General features: G+C 43.2%; 1 protein-coding gene and 1 non-coding gene across 2 annotated transcripts in view; both read left to right on the top strand.

The window, feature by feature from the left end:
* Nucleotides 1-491: 491 nt before the first annotated feature.
* DPYS (dihydropyrimidinase) overlaps nt 492-22,425 on the top strand; it is an 88,417-nt gene continuing 66,483 nt past the window's right edge. The window contains exons 1-4 of the mRNA XM_065894998.1: nt 492-755; nt 14,803-14,961; nt 20,006-20,185; nt 21,440-21,629. Coding sequence (XP_065751070.1) covers nt 492-755; nt 14,803-14,961; nt 20,006-20,185; nt 21,440-21,629 — 793 coding nt within the window. The remainder of the gene's footprint in view (nt 756-14,802; nt 14,962-20,005; nt 20,186-21,439; nt 21,630-22,425) is intronic.
* Nucleotides 19,645-19,717, top strand: TRNAG-CCC (transfer RNA glycine (anticodon CCC)). The gene has a single exon. It is a non-coding gene; the product is annotated as a tRNA-Gly (tRNA).

The raw sequence follows: 22,425 nt of genomic DNA, 5'->3' as shown, positions 1-22,425 counted from the left end.
GGAAATCCAGATCAAGTGGTTCTTCGGGGCGTGGCTATTTTCATTGTTGCTGGTGGTGTCTGTCTGTCTCCCTCCCTTCCTCTCTCTCTCTCTGCCTGTCTCTCTGCGTTACGGTACAGACACACTCTTTATAAAGGGAAGAAATGAGGTAGATTTTTTCAAAGTGCCTTTTCTTAGAAAGGAAAACAAACGTCCCTCGTCTTTAAAACGACCTCCAAGACGTTTCCCTTCCAATGACTGGAAGGGAAAAATCTCGGTGTACATCTAGGGTCTGGACGTACACCTGGATTCAGGGCGGCAGAACTTTCAGGTCTGAAGCCCGCTGACCTCGGGGTCCGCCCCAGCCTTTCGCGCAGGCCCAGCCCCCCGGGGGTGGAGCCTCTCCTCCCCCGCCCCCTCGCCACGGGTCCTTGATAAACCCGGAGCCCGGCGCGGGCGCCCTCCCCGTGCCCCCGGAAGGAGGGCGGCCCGCAGCGCGTGCGACGCTCGCCATGGCGGCGCCGTCGCGGCTCCTGATACGCGGGGGACGCGTAGTCAACGGCGACTCCTCGCAGGTGGGCGACGTGCTGGTGGAGGACGGCGTGGTGCGGGCGCTGGGGCGCGACCTGCTGCCGCCCGCGGACGCGCCGGCCGGGCTGCGGGTCCTAGACGCCGCCGGCAAGCTGGTCTTGCCCGGCGGCATCGACACGCACACGCACATGCAGTTCCCCTTCATGGGCTCGCGGTCCGTGGACGACTTCTACCAGGGCACCAAGGTACACGCCTCGCCGCGCCCTGCACCCCGGGACGCCCGCCGAGCCCTCGGCCGCCTCTGAGGCTGCGCCCCCGGGGCCTGGCTGGGCCGGCTCGCGCCGCGCGGGGGTTTGAGGGGGCGGGAGCGAGCCGCGGAGGGTCAAGGCGCCCACGCTGAGCTTCCTTCTTCTAGGTGGTCCTCCTCGGTGGCATCAGCCCGGCTTTGGCTAAGCCGGGCGCCCCCTGCTCTCTTTGGGTAATTGGCAAGTTTATGGCAGCCTATTCCCGCACCCTCGTTTCTCTGCACCCTTCCCCCAGAACCTCTCTTTTTCATTGGGTGTTCTGTGGAAGTCCACAAGGCCTCCATAAAATCGATAGACTCTTTTAAGTCGACACTCCCAGCCGTTTGTCCCCATCATCCATCCCTAGCCCAAACCGAGTGAAAAATCCATTCACCTAGAAGTTACTGCCGTCACTCAAACGTTGGCAGTGCGTGGAGGGTGATAGTGATGAGCCCACGCGTCCACAGTCTTTGCCTCCACCCCCCAGCCGAAAAAGTACGACGTGGACAAGGGTTTCCAAGAGAACTGTTGCAGAAATGGTCTCCCAGCACTCACACTTGACCTGTCCCCACCACTTCTCCGACGTGCTTGCCCCAGGGACATTAAACACAGACCCTGATTTTTGCTGTTTGAGCACCTGCATCTTTACTGATGGTGTAGGAGGATCAGATCACAGGTCCCCAGGTGAGGGAGGCTTGCGTTTCTCTAGACACAAAGGCCTAGAGGCTCAGTCTATGAACAGAACCTTAAACGGATCTTCAGAGCTCCCGAAACCAAAGGAGATGCACAGGGCAGCCTTACAGGAACATCAAGTTAAAACCGCCCGCAGCACTTTGGCTGGAGCCAAACCTACACCCTCCTTGAGGCTTGCGTTTGGGGATGTGGTGGGAGAAACGGCTCTTGCAAAGTGGAAGTATCGATATCCTTAAGGTCTAAGCTGTCACTCACGGATGCGCGGGTTTTTCCTGGTGGGCCACGCCCTAGTGTGTGTGAAACAGATCAGTCTGTTTAGTGCAGGTACAGGCTGCAAACACTTAACAGAGCAGTTTTGAGGATATATCCGTTACCCAACCGATTTCTAACAGTTTCACTCTCCCTACACCTCTCTCCCTCGACGTTCCCCAGTCCAATAGGATAGACCAGAATGTTTCACACAAAAAAGAACCATCTGACCCAGAGAGAGGGGTCTGGGGCAGGCTGCTGTGCCAATATTTGCAAAGCGTCCTCCTAGTTACTAATTATCAACCTTTACCATCAGGACAATGGTCAAAGTCGTTTGTAGGAAGGATGGTTATCTGTTGTGAAGAGTATTCATTTTTCTCTCTTGCTAAAACGTGAAATTTGCTAAATTTCAATGAATTTATGTTGACATTTAAAATACGTTTTTTAGATATCCAAGCTATACATGATTACAGACAATTGGAAAAAAATAATAAGAAAGTAGAAAGAGGAAAAGTATTACCCATAATCTCCCAGTCAGTGACAACCAGTGTTTTGGTGTATTGTCTCTATGGTTTTCATATGCTTTATTTTACATAATTGAGGTTGTATTGTGTATGTGTGTGTGAATGTGTGTACCTGTATTATAAAAGTTTTGTAACCTGTTGTATTCAGTTACAGTACATGCACTTTCTGTTACCACAGACTCGTCCTTCACTAAGTGCATTGCTGATGGCAGGGCATTCCATTGACACCCCCATTTGCCAAGTGGGGACCTGCTGCTATGGCTGACCATCAGTCACCAGGCCCTCTAGCATTATTCCCCCTCATTATTTCCCTTTCTCTGATCAGGGTTCCAGATCAGAAACAGCCAAGAAGCGGGCTTAGAATGTTGCCAGGGCAGGACATTCCTTCTCATTCTCAAGCTTACCTGTGCATGCCCCAAGACCCTGGGAGGTGGTTCTTAGTTTTCTATCTGTTCTTGGCCATTCTGGGATTCCAGTGTGGAGAGGTTTACGATTCCATACTTAGAAGACAGGCTTTTGTAGCATATTATGTATAGTCTGTTCTCACCATTTGAAAGAACTTACCAGTTGATTCTCTAGGCGTTTCTGTACTTAAAGGTTGTCAAAACATTAAAGGAAAACATGTTTTTCACGAGCTTAGGATCACAAGCAGAAAATGCTATGGTCCGAGATAAGGTCAAAGATTTAGCAAAGACTAAATTCACGTGGAACATTGAACAGTACTCACAAAAGGGCAAAGTTGCAAAAGTCTACTCTAGAATTGGTTGCTTGAATCCCAGGACATCCCCGTCCCACAAACAGAGGAGGCTCCGTAAAATGGAACCAGCCAGGTAAATACAGATAGACATGAGCATTAAAGTATTGGCCTGAGTTCTGAAAGAAGGGCATTGTGGAGTTATTTTGTCCTCTTTTCTAGAGTCTTCACGATAATTCCCAAGGCAATGTTGATGGAGTTTCTGGTTTGGGGAAACAGGGACAAAGAAGTCTTTTGTAAATGCTCCTCATGTTATACACCAAACTTGAAAAGCATCTTATGAGTACTGCTAAGTAACATTTACTTTATCAAGTCCGTGCTATGTACGAGACACTGTGCTAAGCTGTGCATTGTCTTCCAACAATCCCAGGTGCCGTTGTCTACTCTTTGCAGTTGAAGAAACTGAAACTTAAGTCACTTGCCCAAGGTCGCACACCTGGTAAGCGGCAGAGTGGCTCTTCAAATTCAGGACTGCCTGCCATCCCTAGAGCTCTTACCTACTAGGTTCTCTTCCTTTCTGAAATGATGATTGAAAAAAAGTCTAATGTTTAGATTCGTCAGAAAGGCAGTAGGTAGATGAAAAAGCTGTAAATGTAAGGTGTGTGTTACTGTGAGATGTCTTTTGTCAAAGACAGAGCAAAGTCATCTTTCAGAAATACACTAGCCCTTCTTTACCTTCCCAACACTGTAGGCAGTTAAGTTTGTCAAAATAAATACACATCTCACGGTGTGGGTTTGTGAGACATTTATACGTGCATTTATAGCCACATCATCCCTAAGGCTACAGAAATGGGTACCTTAAGTACAGAAAGCCATAAAGTAAGAACGATATATCATGCTTTCAGGAGATGGACCCCAAAAGGTTAGACCAACAGCTGTGTGCTTCCTGCAAGCATAATGCTAATCATTTATAATATCTGACAAACAGAAGGGATACTATTTGTGGTGTTCTATGTATTGATCACTAGATTGTGATGGACCCCAGTTTTAAAAATGAAATATAGGTCAACCAAAGGTTACATATTTTGGAAATCTAATTCATGTCAGAGGTAGGTTTAAAGCTTATAATTGATTTATTAATTACAGGTAAAAGCTTTCCATCTGATGTAAGTAATGGAAATAGCATTCTGCTTTAAAGAAATCATATTTCATTTTGTTGGTCTAGACTAGATGTACAGTGGTTTTCCAGTAATTCAGTATCCATCATGAAAGACAATGGGATTTTTTTATTCAAATGGGTATTGAAAATGAGATAAACTTGAAGGAAATATGACTTTGCTTTTACTACATCCTGTGATAAGAGAATGAATTAAAAGAACTTGGCCAGTCTTCAAATACATGTATTTGTATTCAGACATAGATAGAGCTTGGAGTGGGTGGACTCACATTAAAAACCTGACAGCATCAGTAGCTGGCAAAAGGATTTTTTTTTTTTTTTCTAATTGAGAAAATTCAGAACACTTTTTTTGTGAAGGACAAAAAGTCCTCAAAATTATCAAGAGAGAAGATTATACTTTGCTCTTGAACATTTTGGTAAAATGCCATGGAGGTGATGACTTATAATAAGGCAGTGGAAGGTATAGGATTAAGCACATATTTATGGTTGTATTTATAGAGCTTCCTCACCTGGTAGAAGAGCTGTGATTCAGAGAGCTTGGTTACAAACCAAATCCGTTTTTCCGTTTCTTGCTGGAGCTCCAGGATGGTTTTCAGAAGCTGTGCATGCTGACTGCATGACCTTGGGCAAGTCACTTCCTCTACTGGTGTTGTCAGCATTTCCATATCTGTAAAACAAGGCAATAGTTAGAACATCTCGGGTTAAATTCTTTTTTTAAATAATGAAAAATACATATATTTATCATTCAGGAAAATGCTGGAGCATTATATTCACTTATCACACATAGTTGAATGAAGACACTGCTTTTTTTTAAAAAAAAAAGGAAAATACAGAAGAATATAAAGAAAAATAATATCTAAATCATCTATAATTTCAACATTTTGCTTTTAACATTTTCCTTTCAGATTTTTCTTTTTGGGGGCACGTATAAACATTTTTCCTTCTACTAAACGGTGCATACACTTTGGAATCAGCCTTGTTCGTTAAACCTTTCCCCCACGGCCTTCACTGCTGTCAGAGAACGTGATTTCTGTGGCCTGTTGACTTCTCCGAGGCTGAGTCCCAGATCTTTCTCTCTGGTCTTGTATCTCTTCCACATCAGGCTTCCATTTCTGCCCATCTGACAATGAATGTCCCACAGGCGCCTCAAACTTCAAGTGCCCAAGTTTATCCTTCTCTTCAAGTGCCCGACCCATTTTTCATCCTCTGTTTCCCCAACTGTTAACAGCTCCACTCTCATCTTGTTCGTGTTGGACATTTTGGTGGCTTCCAGCTTTTTTGGCTTGTGCATAACAATGTTGTGACGTAATTCATCACTCAGATTCCTCACGATTGACGTAGAAATCATCCCTCAGGGTGAAATGCCTGGGCCGTGAGTGTTAGATCCATCCTAAAGGAGTCTAACACATACATCCAGATTGCCCTTCAATTTATGCCCCCCTCCCAGCAATACATCCTAATTCCCATCTCACTGCATCCTAGCTGATTGTGGATATTGACTTTTTAAAAATCTATGCAAATTTAATAGGGAAAACATAGAATTTCTTAATGTTTTTAAGCAAGCATTTCTTTAATTGCTTGTAAGGCTGAGCTTTGAACATTCTTGTGTTACTAAGTTCCATGTTCCAGCTGTAAGAGTGTATAATTTTGTGATTTCCTTCAGTGGCTATTTACTGATTACAAAGTTAATCTTTGCACTAATCAGAGGAAGAAAATAAAACCATTTCAAAGGTTAATTTGAAACCACTTGATATTAAATAGGGCTTTGGCCCTATTGAAGGTATCGTGTGTTAGGAATCCTTTCACTGAATTTTACAGAATCTGGGACTTGCCTTCTTTCAGTTTTCATACTTGAGTTTTGCATGCTTTCCACTTCCACTGCTTGTTTTCTCCCTCATTTATCTGGACTGCATGCCTTCAGTGTCTGACAGAGGTAGTCAGGATTCAAGGTTTCCTTGACGTTGCTGTCGGGAAAGAAAAATTTTTCCTCTAATCTCTTATGTTTAGTTTTTGGGGGCCCACAAATTAAACTGACAAAAGACAGATTCACAAGAGAAAACATAGATTTTTAAAATTCATGTACATTCAGTGCAAGTTCACAGAAAAATGTGCTTCAAGGAGGCGGTTAGAATTTGGGACTTCTGTATCACCTTAACAAGGGAAGGGGAGGGGAAGAAGGGCACTTATGGAAAAACAAATGACTTTTAGGAAAGACCAGTGTGTTCTTAGGGGAATAGCTGGAGATACGATAGTTCATGACGAGGTCTATTTAGGTGCAGTGCAGGCTTCAAGTCTCAGGTGGTAAGAGTCATCTTCCTGGAAAGGCATTTATGACAATTCAGTTCTTTCGAAAAGCTCTGCTTTTAGGCAGGTAAGGGAGTTCAGGAAAAAAAGCCCATTCTCAAATGCCTGCAGCTCAGAATGATTTTTATGCCACAGTGGTACATTCTGGACCTTGTCACTGCCATCTAATATGGAATAACCTTAAGCCAAGGAATTTTCAAGTTGATAGTTACGTTCCATGAATTCAGTCAACAAATAGTTCTTGGAAACCCACTACGTGCCAGGCATTATGGTTGGGGTTATAGAGATGCAAACTGTGGTCTTTGCTTGCAATGGCAGACAGACTGGAGGTATATGGGGTTCTAATTTATCTTGGCTTTAATAATAAATTATATACAGTGGACTTCTGGACTTGTAGACTTAACTTGGACAATTTGTGACTATTTTTGAGTGAACAGGTTTTGACCTGGCTTTTTCCCTTGTGCTTGGTCACCATTCCTAATTGCTGGCATCGCTGGGCTGCATTTCCAATAAGTGAGCCTCTGCCACTCCCCAGAGCCTTCTCCTCAACACCGTCTTGTGCTTTTATTCAGATGTCACGTAACAGTTGAGGGAGGACACTGCAGTTTTTCTGTTATGTTTCATCGCATCTAATAGAGGAATTTCACGTTATAGTGATAGTCATGAGTTCCTGAGCCCTGAGGATCTGTTCACACGTAAAAGCTTAAAATAAAACAAACCATAGTCTTTTCTTAAAAACAGGAAATTATTGGAGGCATAGATATAGAAATAGACTATAATTCTGTTTTGTTAAAAGTCCTGGTTAACGCTGATTAGGTAACGGGCTTGGGACAAAACTGAGCGTTCAGCTTTCAAGTGTGCTCAGAGTCTACATTCTACAGTAACATTTTCATAGAAGGATTTCAGAAACCACACAGCCGGGGCTAGCAATCTTTTTGAGAAACGAAATCTCACGTGAATATGCAACTTGCGCAGCTTTCCCACTTTGCCGTTGGAAAAGTGAACCATCTTAATTCTTCCATCTCATAATTTCTGGGAGAAATTCATTGGTCTCTCTTCCTTTCTTCCTTAAACATTTAAAGGGTATTTATGTACCAGGCACTGTAACAGGCACAGGGCACATGGAGATGAAACTACATCAGCTGAATCAGCATCTCTGGGGGACAGGATAAAAGTTCCCTAGACCATGCCAGTGTGCAGCCACGGTTAAGAGTCACTGGACTAGGTAGAGAGGGGACAGGGAGAGAAGAGTGTGGGTGACTTGTCTCTCTGAGGTGGAAAGGAACTCAGATCGTGCAGGGCTTTATGGGCTGTGTAATAATTGTTTTCTTCATCCTGAGAGCAGAGGGAAGTCAATAACAGATTGGAAGTGGCCCAGACTAGCAGGTCTAGTCTAGTCAGAAGATGAGGGTGGCACAGGGCAACGGAGGTGCAGATGCAGGAAGTATGGAGACTCATGGAGTGTGTAGGGGAGGGGATAGGTTGCTGATGGATTGGATTTGGGGATGTAGGGAAGGGAACAGGTAGACGTCAAGGGTGCCTCTTGAGTCTGTGGTTTGCACAGTGGGATGGGTGACGGTGTGATTAATGTTTCACATTTGGGGAGGCAAGGAGTGTGGAGAGGCACCGTGGAGGACATCTTTACAAAGCTGGATATGCTTCTAGAGTTGGAACGTAAACTGGGATCACGAAGTTTGTTTTCATAAGTCTTAGTGACTATGAGAAATCTGAAAATTCAGCCAGGTGTTTTTCTTCCTAAGGCTCAAATGTACTGCTGGGTGTCTTTTTGTTTTATTTGGGTCGAGCAGGTCCTCTGATAAATTTTAGTGAAACAAAGTTACTTGTTCTAGGATGAGCTTAGAAATGAAAATTCAGTGACACCATAAAAGGAAAGAAAATCTTTGGGATGCTTTCAATAATGACTTACAACCTAATACAGTCTTAAATAAAATCCTGTGTTCTGTCATTTTATGACCCCACTTTCGGTTAAGAGTTTCTCCCAATTTATGGTCTATCATGTTTCCACCTAAGACAGCACATGCTCTTTTCCCCTCAAGAGAAGGTTTTAGACAGATTGGAAGATTTTCAAGGGAGAACAGCCAAAGTAATTAGGAGCCGAAAGAACTGATTTACGAGCCAAGATTAGAAAAGGCAAAGGCATTTTGTTCGGCTGACTGACAAAGGAGAAGTCAATCGGCAACAAATACAAAGGAAACAATTAGGTTTTGTATAAGAATATGAAAGAAATGTTCACCCTTTACTGGTTCCCCCTCCCGCAAGCTCTCTTCATTCTTCAAACGTTGACCCTGGTGAACATTTTGTGAAGTGCATCTAGAAGCATCTGATGTCAAAAGCAATTCAGTGAATACTGAAAATATCCAAGGTGGGCTAGGAATGAGACGTTCAGCTGAGTTGGTTTGCTGGATGAAGTTAATTATCCCATGGCTAACAAGTGTGTGAAGGCCAAGAAGCACTAACATGGGCCTTTCCTTGTCATAACTCTTTCAGGGGCGCATTATTCCAACGGCAGTTGTCGCAGTGATGAACATCACGTGAGCTTAATAAAGTTGCGTCTCATTTGTGAATTTACAATTTATAATTTGATGGGACTTGTTTTGTCTTGGTAGGGCTTTGGGTTTCCTAAACGCTTGGTTCATTTTACCATCCTATGCCTTTCTCCAAGTAGTGATCCACTGATGACCCGGGGCGACAGGCTTTAAGTCAGATCACACTAAATGGAAGATGGATAAGGGGGAATGGCCTGCCTAGGGCTGAGGCCCAGAGTAGGCTGAATGTAAGAGCTCCTGCTCAAAGCGGTGTCCTCCTCCATGTTCCCAGTGAGAATTCACCAGCTGCGTGACCCTGGAGAGGCATCTGACCTCTCTGAGCCTCAGTATCCTCAACTGTAAAACAAGAAAAGCAATTTCTACCTCTCAGGACCATAGCAAGGCTTCATTCAATGAGCTAATGTGTGTAATATGCTTAACCCAGGACTGGGCATTTGAACAAGCTCTTCTTTCAAGAGGCAGATACTTCCCGGGAGGGGCAGGTCTCCTTCACAAACCTCCTGGTGCCCCCTCTAATTGGGATTACAGAACTGCAGCTCTGGCACGTGGCTCCCTGGATCCAGTGGAAAGAAGGGAACATTTCAGACCTTGAAATAATAGTCAGGGGTTTGAGATAACTTTGGGCAGCCAAGGGACCCTGGGTAACCAGAGAGAACCGAAGAGGCAGGAGGAAGAAAGAGGTTCAAAGGAGGCTGGGGCGCTGACAGTGCCCGGCCACTGTTTGCCAGGTCCCAGGGTAGCAGCCAGGATCCCTGCGGCAGGTGGATGGATAAAGCCCCAGGGGTTTGGAAAAAGACAGGTTCCGTTATCAATCCACTGCCTAGGATTGGCCCAGGCTATCCTGTCCCAGGTACTATAGTTTTTCTAGATCTGTTCCTGTTTTGAGGGTGAGAAGAAGGAGGAAATTAGGGAGGAGAAACAGAACGAGAAGAAACCAAAGAAGACAAGTGGCTGCTCCTTTTCTGTTCATTAGGGAGGTAGAGCATCTGGGATAAATCCTTATTTATGGGCTTTTAAATGATAGCCCCAGGAATTTCAATTTGCTGTAGTTAAAAAAAAAAAAAGTGGCCATTTGACCATCACATCTTCAGTCTCATAAGAGGCCCATCGAAGTTGAGCTACTTAATTTATATGGCATATACATGCATACCTGGGTTTGTATCACATATATGTAAAATCTTTATTTTTTCTTCTTTGGAAAGTTAGGCTTTGTTATAGAAAATGTAGCAACTATTGAAGAGAAAATGTAACTAGAGGAAAATTAAAAGGATCTGTAGTCACTCCACCCAGAAACAGCCAGTGGCTCAGACCTGTTTTGTTTTCTTGCTAAGGGTTGGTATGGTCTGGAGCATGTCGCCGTGGCTTCTCTCTCTCTGGTTATTTCCCCTGACCTTGGGACCCCTCTGGCGTCCTCTGCAAGGTGACTACCACGTCCTTCTCCTGCGTTTGAGTGCTCTTCAGCATCAGGGCTGTGTTCCTCTGTAAACACACAGAGTGGACATGTGCCCGAGCACCTCACGCTCAGGCTGCTCTCCACAGAATTCATGCTCCCTCCAAAGACCAGATCGGCTGCCCTCCTCCGGCCCCTCATCTGCCACCTCTCAGTCACTCCAGTCAAAACCAGCTCCTGGACTCCCGTCACCCCCGCAGACAGACAGCCACTGCCTTGCCTTCTTCTGGGAACCATTGCTTCACCCATCCCAGTCATCTGTTTTTAAAGAACAGTTGGTTTACGGCAGTACGTTGGTTTCAGGTGTACAGCACAGTGAGTCAGTGTTTTTGCAGATTATACTCCATTATAGGCTATTACAAGATAATGGGTATAATTTCCTGGGCTGTACAGTATATCCTTGTTGCTTATCTGTTCTGTACACAGTTGTTTGTATCTCTTAATCCCATACTTCTAATTTGTCCCTCCCTGTCTTCCTTCTCTCCTTTGATAACCACAAGTTTGTGTTCGCTACCTGTGAGTCTGTTTCTCTTTTGCGTGTACGTTCTGCCCTTTACCACTTTTCTGCTGATGCTTCCTCACGGACCCTTTTCTCAGAGTTTCCCCCCTGCTGTCAACTGTTACTGAAAGCACTGGCTCTGGAGCCCAATGACCTGGGTCCAGTCTTGCCTTTGTTATTCTCTAGCCGTGAGATGTGGGGAGTTATTTCACGGTGCTGTCCTCAGTTTCCTCAACTCTAAAAAGGAGTTAACAGTACGACCTGCTGCAGAGCTCATGAGATGGTGAAAGCACTTAGAACATCAGAATAGTTCCTGACGCATAATAAGCACTCACTACAAGTTAGATACTATTATCCTTACTGGCAACTGCACATTTATGTCCTAATGCTAATTCAAATCCCCGCTTCCTCTGAATTCTCAGCAGTCATTTCCTCTTCTAGGGAGCTTAGCAATTTTAACTTCCCTTTAGCAATTCCTATACCACATTTTCTATGGAAGTGTACTTGCTACCTATTATTACCATCTGATTATTTTATTGTAGTTGTTTGTGCCTGTTTCTGTCTCCCCCTCTAGACGGTCTGATTATTTGTGTGTGTCACATGGTGGAGTGACCAGGTGAACCACTGGGGGGTCCAGTTTCTTCCATTTAGTCCCTTAGTCCTTGCTCTGTACAAGATCAAGAAATGGGCAGATCAAGAAATGGGCAGTGTCAAAACACAAGAAACTGGTGATGTTGGTTGCTTCCTGGAAGTCAGAATTGGAGGGAAGACTGTTCATTGCATTGTGTGTAACAGCCCACTCACTCCCTGTAATGACTTACTTGGGTAGACAGTTTTTTCGTAATAATTTTATTAAGATGTAATTGATATACAATACCAGTTAGCCATTTAGAGTGTACAGTTTAACGTTCTTTCGTATGTTCACAGAGCTGTGCAACCATCACCACAATCAATTTTGGAACATTTTTATCTCCCCAGAAAGAAGCCCATACCCTTTAGATAGCACCCCAACTTTCCCCAAGCCCCCTGGCTCCGGGCAACCACTATTCTGCTTACTGTCTCTATGGATTTATCTCTTCTGGACATTTCATATAAATGGAATCATATGATATGTGATCTTTTGTGACTGGATTCTTTCACTTAGCATCATGTTTTCAAGGTTCATCCAAGTTGTAGCAAGTGCATCAGAACCTCATTCCTTGTTATGGCCAAATAATACTCCATTGTATGAATATACCACATTTTGTTTATCCATTCATCAGTAGATGGGCATTTGGGTTGTTTCCACTTTTTGATTATTATGGATAATGCTGCTCTGAATATTTGTGTACAAGTTTTTGTGTGGACACGTTTTCATTTCTTTTGGGTATATACTTAGGAGTGGAATTGATGGGTCATATGGTAACTCTACGAGGAACTGCCAAACTATTTTCCACAGTGGCTGCATCATTTTATTTATATTTCCATCAGCACTGTATTTAGTTTCCCCACATCCTGCATGTGATAGACATTTAATATGGAAAGAATTGCTCTTTAAGCTTGATTTTCTAGTTCAGTAGACACTAAAAAAGTACTTTCTTCCAACACTTTAATTAACAGCACTTTCTATTAGAAAAATGCCCTTCAGCCTCAAGGGATATCTGTGAGAAGACATTTTAGAAGGAAGAAAGTGAGAAAGTTAATCTGCATTCAAATAAAAATATAGAGCCTGAGGAATTTTTTCTGGAATTGTCATTATACCAATAGGGATTTCTTAAGAAATGCAAATATGTATTGTTTTGCCATGCATAAGGCAATTGTTATCTAAAGATAAGGTACAGGATCCTGTATAAATAGTGAGATTTTTGAGAGCAAAAAGAGTTGGAGTGGGACCAAGTGACTTAAGGAAAAATAAAAATCCATTGAAGTAAGCAAGAACAAGGAGGTAGAATGGAGCTAATGTAGCAGCTGGGACCTTGGGAGCGCTCGGCATGTCTGGGGGGCTGTGAGTGGGGGGGGGGAGGGTGACAGGGGTGCAGACCTGGGAGGGAAGCTGGTGGCACTCCCTTCTTTGTTGTAACATGACCATGTTTCTGGTGGTGGGATGAGTCAATGTATGAAAAGTGGGGAAGTGCCTGATTCTAAAGCAGTGGTGCAAAGGCTCATCACTCCTTGTGGACTGAAGCTTATGAAGCACTTACCATGAGTCAGACACGGTATTAAGCACTTTATATACGTCACCCCAATTTAATCCTCCCAGCAACCCTATGGTTCAGGTACAATTACTGTCCTCACTTTACAGGTTAGGAATCAAAGGCACACAGAGGTTAAGAAATTGCTGTCTACACTTGCATGTTCATTGCAGGATTATTCACAATAGTCTAGATATAGATAAGTTAACGTGTCCATCTATGAATGAGTGGATAAAGGAAATATGGTGTATGTCTACACTGGAATATTATCCAGAAGGAGGGAAGTCCTGCCACTTGTGACAAAGTGGATGGACCTTGAGGACATTGTGCTAAGTGAAATAAGTCAGACAGAGAAACACAGATATTATATGATCTCACTTATATGTGGAATCTAAAAAAGCCAACTCAGAGAAACCAAGAGTAGAACGGTGGTTGCCAGGGGCTGGGGACGGGGCGCATGGGGGGAATGGGGAGCTGTTGATCAAAGGACACAGCCTTCCAGTTATAAGATGAATACGTTCTGGGGATCAAATGTGCAGAATGTACAGAACAATACTGTACAAGGAAAGAAGGAAGGAACGAATTAAGGAAGGAAGGGAAGGAGGAAGGATGGAAGGAAGGAAGGAAGGAGGGAAGGAAGCGGTTAAGGAATTGCTCAGAGTACCATAGCTGACAAGTGCTGAATCTGAGCTGTGCCCTGGAACCAATAAGCCTCTTTGGTCGGTGCCCTTAACCAGTGCACAAGTATATCCCTCCCTATGTTTTTTTTTTTTTCACCTACATTGTCTGAACACAGCAGTTAAAAACACATTTAACCATCTTTTAATCTTAGTTTAAATAAAATCAAAGTCAGTAATTAGTCAAAGACATGATTTAATAACTTAATAGTTTTTAATCCAGTTGTAATGTAACGTAGTGTAATATGCCAGGGAAATAGAAGCTTCGAGGCAGATAGTGCAAGGCCTTGTAGATCATGTTAAAAAGATCCAGTGCTATTCCAGAGGCAGTGAGAAGCATTCAGTTTTAAGTCTTGGAGTCAAGGGGTCACATCTGTGCTTCGGAATTTCCCGCTAATTGCAAAAAGGGGTTTGCATTGGAGGAAGTAAGAGCAAAACTGGGGACATAAAGATCAAGCTGAGGGGTGACATTAAGACCAGAGCATCGGAGATGGATTAGAGGGGACAGTTGAGAATTAAGGGAAGATTAAGGAGTCACCAGTTGGTTGTGGGGAATGAAGGTCAGGTGGGAATCACGTGAGTCTCCCAGGATTCTGTGTGGAACACAGTGTAGTTAGAGATACAGTTCACCAAGATTGATTCTAATGAAGTGGATTGTACAATGATGTTTTCTTGAGAAGAAAAATGTTTGAATCTTCTCCGTTTTTCCATTTTGGTTTTACTTTACAGCCTTTGCTATTTTCTTTGGTCAAAGCCGTTTTCATTTCATCAGACTTGTCATTCTTTTTGCAGAAGCAATTCCAGCTCTTTTAATACTTCAAACTTTAATGTATGGAACATCTATTCATGTCTTTCTAGATCTTTTAAACAGGCAGCATCTTTGTGCAATTTCCTGGACCCATCGAGTTTGCCCAAGTGCTTGCAAATGCATGTTGTTCAAGGGGATAAATGACTCAGCTAGAAAACTGATGGCTAACCTGTTGAAACTCTTTTGTGATTCCAGGCTGCCCTGGCAGGAGGCACCACCATGATCATTGATTTTGCCATTCCTCACAAAGGCCACTCCCTCATCGAGGCCTTCGAGACCTGGCGAAGCTGGGCTGATCCCAAAGTCTGCTGTGACTACAGCCTTCATGTGGCAGTGACATGGTGGAGCGAGCAGGTGAACCACTGGGGGGTCCAGTTTCTTCCATTTAGTCCTTTAGTCCTTGTTCTGTGCAAAGGTCAAGGAACAGGCAATGTCAAAACGTAAGAAACTGGTGGTGTTGGTGGCTTCCTGGAACTCAGAGTTGGAGGGAAGACTTTTCACTGCATACTCTTTTGTACCGTTTGAATTTTGAGTCATGTGAGGTATTATCAACTTAGAAAACTAAAAAAAAATTTAAGGTGTATGAAAGTGGTAGGATAAATCCCTTATACTCATTCGCAAAAGACTTTCCTAATATTTAATTCATGAATTGTAAATACTTTAAATGTAATTTTTTTAAGTACTGGACTTCTCAACTTAACAATACAGGACACTTTTAAGCAGTGTTTTCCCGCAGATCGAAACTTTACTTACAAATGTTTTTAATATCTGGGAAAAAACCAAGGAAGGGACAGACTGGGAATGTGTTCAAGGCCTTCTCCTAGCTGTGCACTAACCTGGTGCTCTGCTAACATCAACACCTGGTCAAAGCATTTCAAAACAGAGCTTACACAGCCTTCCGTATCTGCTAATGATTTAGGTCATGGCAGAAATGATAACATGATTCAGACAGAAAAGACAGTTTTGAGAGATGTTAAAATATGTTTATTTTCTTTCCCGTGAAAACTTGTATGTGTACTTTGGAAGGAACTTTGACTTGTGGTTTAAAACAATAACATGTTTTTCCACATTGAACTTAATTCAGAACTCGTTTTGCCAGAAAGGGCTCATGGGATGACTTTATTTGAAGTTACCCTGTAACTTATGTCCCTCCTTCCTCCCAAAATTTGGACTGTAGACACCAAGTTAATATAAAACAAGTAATCAGTCTTTAACAGATAGTTCAGCAAACGTAATAGCAAGGTTTATAGTCCAGAGAAAAAAAGTTAATTTTTCCCCAGAAACGCCATTCTAAATGAGGCATCTGATCTCTTTCGTGCTTTTAGGGTCTTCCTACCTTCCTACCTTCCTTCTTTCCTCCCTCCCTCCCTCCCATCCTTCCTCTCTATCTCCCTTCCTCCTTTCCCTTCTCCCTTCCTCCTTTCCTCCCTCTCTTGTTTTATAAGATAGAGCAAAGGTGAAGATGTTTGCCCTTACCAGTGTTCCTCACACTTTAATATGCAAATGATTACCTGGTGAATATTGTTAAAACACAGATTATGTTCAGTAAGTGTATTAGTTTGCTAGGGCTACTGCAACAAAGAACTACAAACTGGGTGGCTGAAACAACAGAAGTGTACTGTCTCACAGTTCCGGAGGCTAAAAGTCTGAGATCAAGGTGTTGGCAGTGTTGATTCCTTCTGAGGGCTGTAAGGAAGAATCTCTTTCATGCCTCTCACCAGCTTCTGGTGGTTTCCTGACAATGTCTGGTATTCTTTGATTTGAAGGAGCATCACCTGAATTTCTGCCATCATCTTTACATGATGTTCTCTGTGTGTGTGTCTGTGTGTGTGTGTCTGTGTGTGTCTGTGTCTAAATTTCCCCTTTTAACAAAGACACCAATCTTACTGGATTATGGTCCACCCTGCTGACTTCATCTTAATTACATCTGCAATGCCCCTATTTCCAAATGTTGACCTGAAACAAATAGACTGCTGGGTATTTCTCCAGCAAAGATGGGTTTATTTGGGATCAGCAGAGAATTGCAGTTTAGGGTCTGCAAGCTTGGCGAGCCACGTGCAAGTCCCCGCAGGGCAAGGGAAGGAGCAGGCTTTCCTCGAGGGGGAAAGGAAGGGCGGGGGGGGGGGGGGGGGGGGGGGGGGGGGGGGCTGTAGTAAACAAAGAGTCCGTGACATTTCATTGGCTGAGTCCTTGCCAAGAAAGGAGTCTTTTTTTTTTTCTTCTGTGTTGACATGCAGGTGTGAGAGCTCCCCCTTCTGGTCTCCCGACATCCGCTTAATTGAGGTTTCTATTTATTAATTTTTTACACAAGCGAGGTCACATTTGGTACTGGGGGTTAGGACTTCAACATATGAATCTGGGGGGGGACACAGTCAACCCATCGCAGTAGGTCTGGGGCAGGGCCTGAGATTCTGCATTTCTAACAAGCTCCCAGGTGATACTGATGGTGCGAGAGCAATACAGTGTAGTGAGACTTAGCCATGGATATGGATGTGGATGACAGGGATGTTTAACGAGGCCACCTTCAGAAAGGCTCTTCTACTCAGGGAGTAATAGGTATTTCATCTGAGCCATGCAGATCATAACTCCCTTTGGGAACCGCATCGTGTGAATATTCCAACAACGTTTAAAGCAATTTTTTTCTGACTATAAAAATAATAGACTCATGGTAGAAAATATGAACTTATAAAGAAGCTTAAAAAAATGAGGTACACTATCGCAAGTCCCGCCCTTACTGTCGTCACTGAATGGATCTTGGAACCCATTCCATCATTTCAGTGATGCCATTCTCAGCATTTTGGTGTTTGCCGTTTCTTTTCATGCATTCATTCATCCAACAAAAAGCTACTGAGTGGCCACTATGGACCAGGCACTATTCTAGGATATAGCAATGGACAAACTGTACAAAGGCCCTGCTCTTACGGGGTGGAAATTCTAGAGGAGGAGGCAGGCCATCAACAAGTAACTATATTATATGCCAGGTGATAAAGCGCCATGGAGGAAAGTCAGGAAAATTAGTAAAGGAATAAATAGTGGTGGAAGTGAGTAACTTAACATGTGATATTGTCATTTTTAAAACTTTGCTGATTCAGTAGGGAAAAATTGCGTTGTTTTATTTTAATAAATTTATTTGTTTATTTATGGTTGCATTGGGTCTTTGTTGCTACACGTGGGCTTTCTCTACTTCCTGGTGAGCAGGGGCTACTCTTCATTGCTGTGTGTGGGCTTCTCATTGCAGTGGCTTCTCCTGTTGTGGAGCACAGACTCTAGGCACGTGGGCTTCGGTAGTTGTGGCTCGCAGGCTCGGTAGTTGTGGCTCGCAGGCTCAGTATTTGTGGCTCGTGGGCTCTAGAGCACAGGCTCAGCAGTTGTGGCGCACGGGCTTAGTTGCTCCGTGGCATGTGGGATCTTCCTGGATCGAACCCATGTCCCCCGCATTGGCAGGTAGATTCCTAACCACTGTGCCACCAGGGAAGTCCCTATTTTATACTTTTTAATCAGTAGGAAAGTTAACATTTTTTCCATGTTTATTAGTCATTTGTATTTACTGTTTGAACTGTAACATTTTTTTACCTAGAATGTTAGGGTTTTTCTTATCAAGTAGAAACAGCAATAACTCTTTTTAAATTTTTTATTAACTAAGAGCTATAATCCTATGTCTGTTATATATTTTTATGTTTTGTCGTATATTTTTGTTTTATATTTTATGTTATATATATGTATGTGTGTGTGTGTGTGTTTTTTAACATGTAGAAATTCAAGCAATTTTATTTGATCGTCTTCTGACTTTTCCTTTGAAGTTTTTAGTCTTTGTTGAAACTAGAATTGGACCTGCAAGGGCAATTACTAAGCTAGTTTTGATCTTAACTTGTCCCTTACGGTTGGCGTGATGTTGCGATTTATAATAAGAAATGCATATCTGGTCTCCGTCCCCACTTCTGGCACAGAGCTCCTAAAACCCTTGGAATTTCCTAAGTGATGAGAGCAACAAAGGTGTCTTTTATTATGGTAAAGAGGTGATTTTTAGACCCCACCTAAAGATGGGGACTGATTGCCCCAGGAGCCAACTGTATTATTAGAGGGTTGAAAATTTCAGTCCCACCCAGCTGACCTGGAGGGGAGGGGAGAGGGGCTGGAGGCTGGATCAGTTGCCAGTGGCCAATGCTTTAATCAATCATGACTGTGTAATTGAGCCTCCGCCACAACCTAAAAGGATAGGATTTGGAGAGCTTCCAGGATGCTGACCGATTGGAGATTTGGGGAGAGTGGCGCTCTCAGAGAGGGCATTCAAGCCCCGTGTGCTTTCCCCATTCCTTGCCCTAGGACATACCTCTTCCATCCAGATGTTCATCTATATCCCTTATCGTATCCTTTTATCATAAGCTGGTGATCCAGTAAGTAAAATGTTTCTCTGAGTTCTGTGAACCGCTTTAGCAAATTAATTGAATCCAAGGAGGGGGTTGTGGGAAGCTCTCACTTATAGCCAGTTGGTCAGAAGTGCAGGTGACAACCTGGACACCCCATAGCACTGAACCCTTAACTTGTGGAACACAGTGCAGTCTACCTGTGGTGCAGGTAGATAGTGTGAAAATTGAGTTTAATTGTAGGATACCCCTCAGCTGGTGTCTGGAGAGCCACTTGGTGAGGGTGGGGAACCTCCCCACCTCCACACATTGGAATCGGTGATCAGAACCTTTTAGTTGGCAACCCAGAAGGCTCCTGAGGCTTCTGACAGGTCCAGAGTCACTCAACTCCCAGGAGCTGCCAGTGGCTCAGTCTGCATCTTCCACTACCTGCATCTCTGAACTCATCCTGTAGGTTTCAGATTTGACCCCAAACCCTTACTTCACATTAGCTCTGATTCCTTCTAGAGACACAGTTGCCTCTCTTGCTGCCAGTGGCTTCGTTTTCATGTTCTAGAATAATTTCTTCTCATCAGGAGATAGATGCTGAGAATTTCGTAAAGTATAACAGTGAAGTATTTGGGGGAAATACTGTTAACTCTTTCATGATTTAAAAGTATCGTAGGGACTTACTTCCCTGGTGGTCCAATGGCTAAGACTCTGCACTCCCAATGCAGGGGGCCTGGGTTCGATCCCCGGTCAGGGAACTAGATCCCACATGCCGCAACTAAAGATCCCGCCTGCTGCAACTAAGACCCAGAGCAGCCAAAATAAATAAATAATTAAAAAAAATAAAAGTATCGTAACAACAGCAATTCATCGTTGAAATGAGGTCTAACCTAGGGGAAAGATCAAGACCTTCATTACATTTTTCTGGAGTCCAACTGATGTCCTTATTTTACTTCACTTTCTTATGAATGCAAGAATTTGGAGAATGCTGATATTATCTTTAAATTAAAGAGTAACATTCTGCTGTGGGTTTTGTGCCCTTTTAGGTTAAAGAAGAAATGAAAATCCTTACCCAAGATAAAGGTGTGAACTCCTTCAAGATGTTTATGGCCTATAAAGATCTGTACATGCTGAGAGATGTGGAGCTGTACAAGGTCTTCTCTTGGTGCAAGGAAATTGGAGCAATTGCTGAAGTTCATGCAGAAAATGGAGACCTAATTGCAGAGGTAAGTAACTGCCTTCCAGAGCTTCCACAGAAATGAAAATGGCCATAACTTAAGGTGAGGACGACTGGCCCCATGTAGGTAAATTCATTTAATGGATTGGAAGAAAGGAAATTCAGAAACTAATTTTATGTGGCTTGGAAACGCTTGATTTGAATTACTTGCTGTCCGGCTCCGAGTTTTTTGCAGGTGGTATATGTATTGGAATGAGGAGTTCCCTTTTTTGAGATGTTATTAGATCTCAGACAAGGTTTATTCTAAAAACACAAATATTTTTCTTTGTGTCCCCAGCATTTTTTTTTTTTAGGTAGCTCAAGCTGCTGTTTCAAAATGCCGAAGTGTGGACATCGGTGAAATCTGATGACTAAAGCAGTGCATTAGGTAGCTGTTTAAAGCCCCATTCTTTTCAGAAACTGGGTATTAAAATGTGCTGTGGAGGAATCTAGATGATATTTCTCATGTTAATTCCGTTATTAATGCCCAAAGGGTACACCATCTGCAAGATTTAAAGAGCTGTCTCTTACCCTTTATATTAGCTGATCTTTCTGTCTCCCTGGGCTCAGTTCCCATTAAAGTCAGTGAGATGGAGGCCCCGTGGCCAGGATGGGGGGTGGGCGGTGGGCAGGGGGGTTGATAAGAGGAAAACGTGAGCTGTAAGCTCAAACACACCAGGTTTAAACTGGACTCTTCCGCGTCCTAGCTGTGTGACACCAGGCGAGTCATTTTGACACTCTGAGTCTTGACTTCTGGACTGTTTTGTAAGGAAGGAATAACCTTTTAGAGAGAGGAAATACTGGTCTAATATCACTCCGTGGATCGGGGAAGAAGGCAATGAAGAGAATGAATCAGTAAAACATAGAACTAACTACATAATCGCATGAGTCGCTTCATCAAGGATATAATATGGGGGACTAGAATACTTTGTTTTATTATATTTTGTTCTGAACCAATAAAAAGCCTTAAATATGGACACTACTTTTCAAAGACTGTGATTAGAACAGACCTCATATCTTTGTCACCTTTTCAATCAAAATAATTTGATTGTGAAATATGTATATGAAAAATTAACATATGCTTTGAGAGTAGTAGATTATTTTTACCCAAAACACACACTGTCTCCGCACACATTCACACACACCTATACCTAATAGATCTAAAATAAAAGCCTGGCAGTGCATTCGTTTCACAACAAAATTGTAGGAGTTGTCGTTAGTAAACCTTTCTCACCGGTGTGTATGTTCCTGCTGCCTTTTCTAGGGAGTAAAGAAGATGTTGGCTTTGGGGATAACGGGTCCTGAGGGCCATGAGCTGGGCCGCCCAGAAGCGGTGGAGGCAGAAGCCACGCTGAGAGCCATCACCATAGCCGGCGCCGTGAACTGCCCTCTGTGTGTCGTGCACGTGATGAGCAAGTCCGCAGCAAGGGTGATAGCAGATGCCAGGAGGGATGGTAATTCCTGAACTGTAGCCTCGCTTACAACTAGTACTGTTAGCTAAAGTGTAAGGTAAAATAACGCCAACCCCTGCTTTTGCTTATCAGAAAGTTGCCCATGAATTCCCACAACTTTTCTTTCTTTTTTATTTTGAATTTTAGTTTTTTATACAGAAGGTTCCTATTATGTTTTATACATGTTGGTGTATATATGTCAATCCCAATCCCAACGTTTCTTCCTCCCTTTTTATTAGCATCCTTTCTGTGTTCTCACAGCCTTACACGTCTGTCTGTTTCTGCCCTCTCCAGCCGCAAGCCCTGCCCTTCACACCACTAACTGCCAACTCTCCAGTGAACTTTACAGAAGCTTCCCTGGCTCTTAGGCACCTCCACTAGCCCTTCCAGTACCTGAATCAGGGTCAGGCAGGGCACACAGTAGGTGCTCCACAAATTTCTTTTGAATCGAATTGATTCATCTCACAGCAACTTGATTGTTGGCGCGATTGAAGCAATTATCCAAATAGTGTTTTTATGACAATTATTTTAAGATTTTTAAAGCAAAGTTATGTTTACTCCACATTGCTTAATTGTCTCACTTCGATAGTGTAATTTTATGTGTAAACAGTCATCTTAAAAGAAGGAGAAAATCTCCTGTTTTTGATAAGAATTGAACATGGAAATAATTTTATTCACTGGCCTGTCCTGGGAAAGGAAGAATGAAAAACAAATAAGGTGTGTTTTATTCAGTAGTTTAGACCCTCCTGGGATGTGGTAGTCGTTTCTATCTCTCACTTTTAGGAACCCGGATAATCAG

The sequence above is a fragment of the Phocoena phocoena genome, chromosome 17, assembly GCF_963924675.1.
Source record: "Phocoena phocoena chromosome 17, mPhoPho1.1, whole genome shotgun sequence".
In the NCBI taxonomy this organism is placed as follows: domain Eukaryota; kingdom Metazoa; phylum Chordata; class Mammalia; order Artiodactyla; family Phocoenidae; genus Phocoena; species Phocoena phocoena.
The sequence above is the reverse complement of the archived record's forward strand: the minus strand, read 5'-3'. Positions and strand labels throughout refer to the sequence as shown.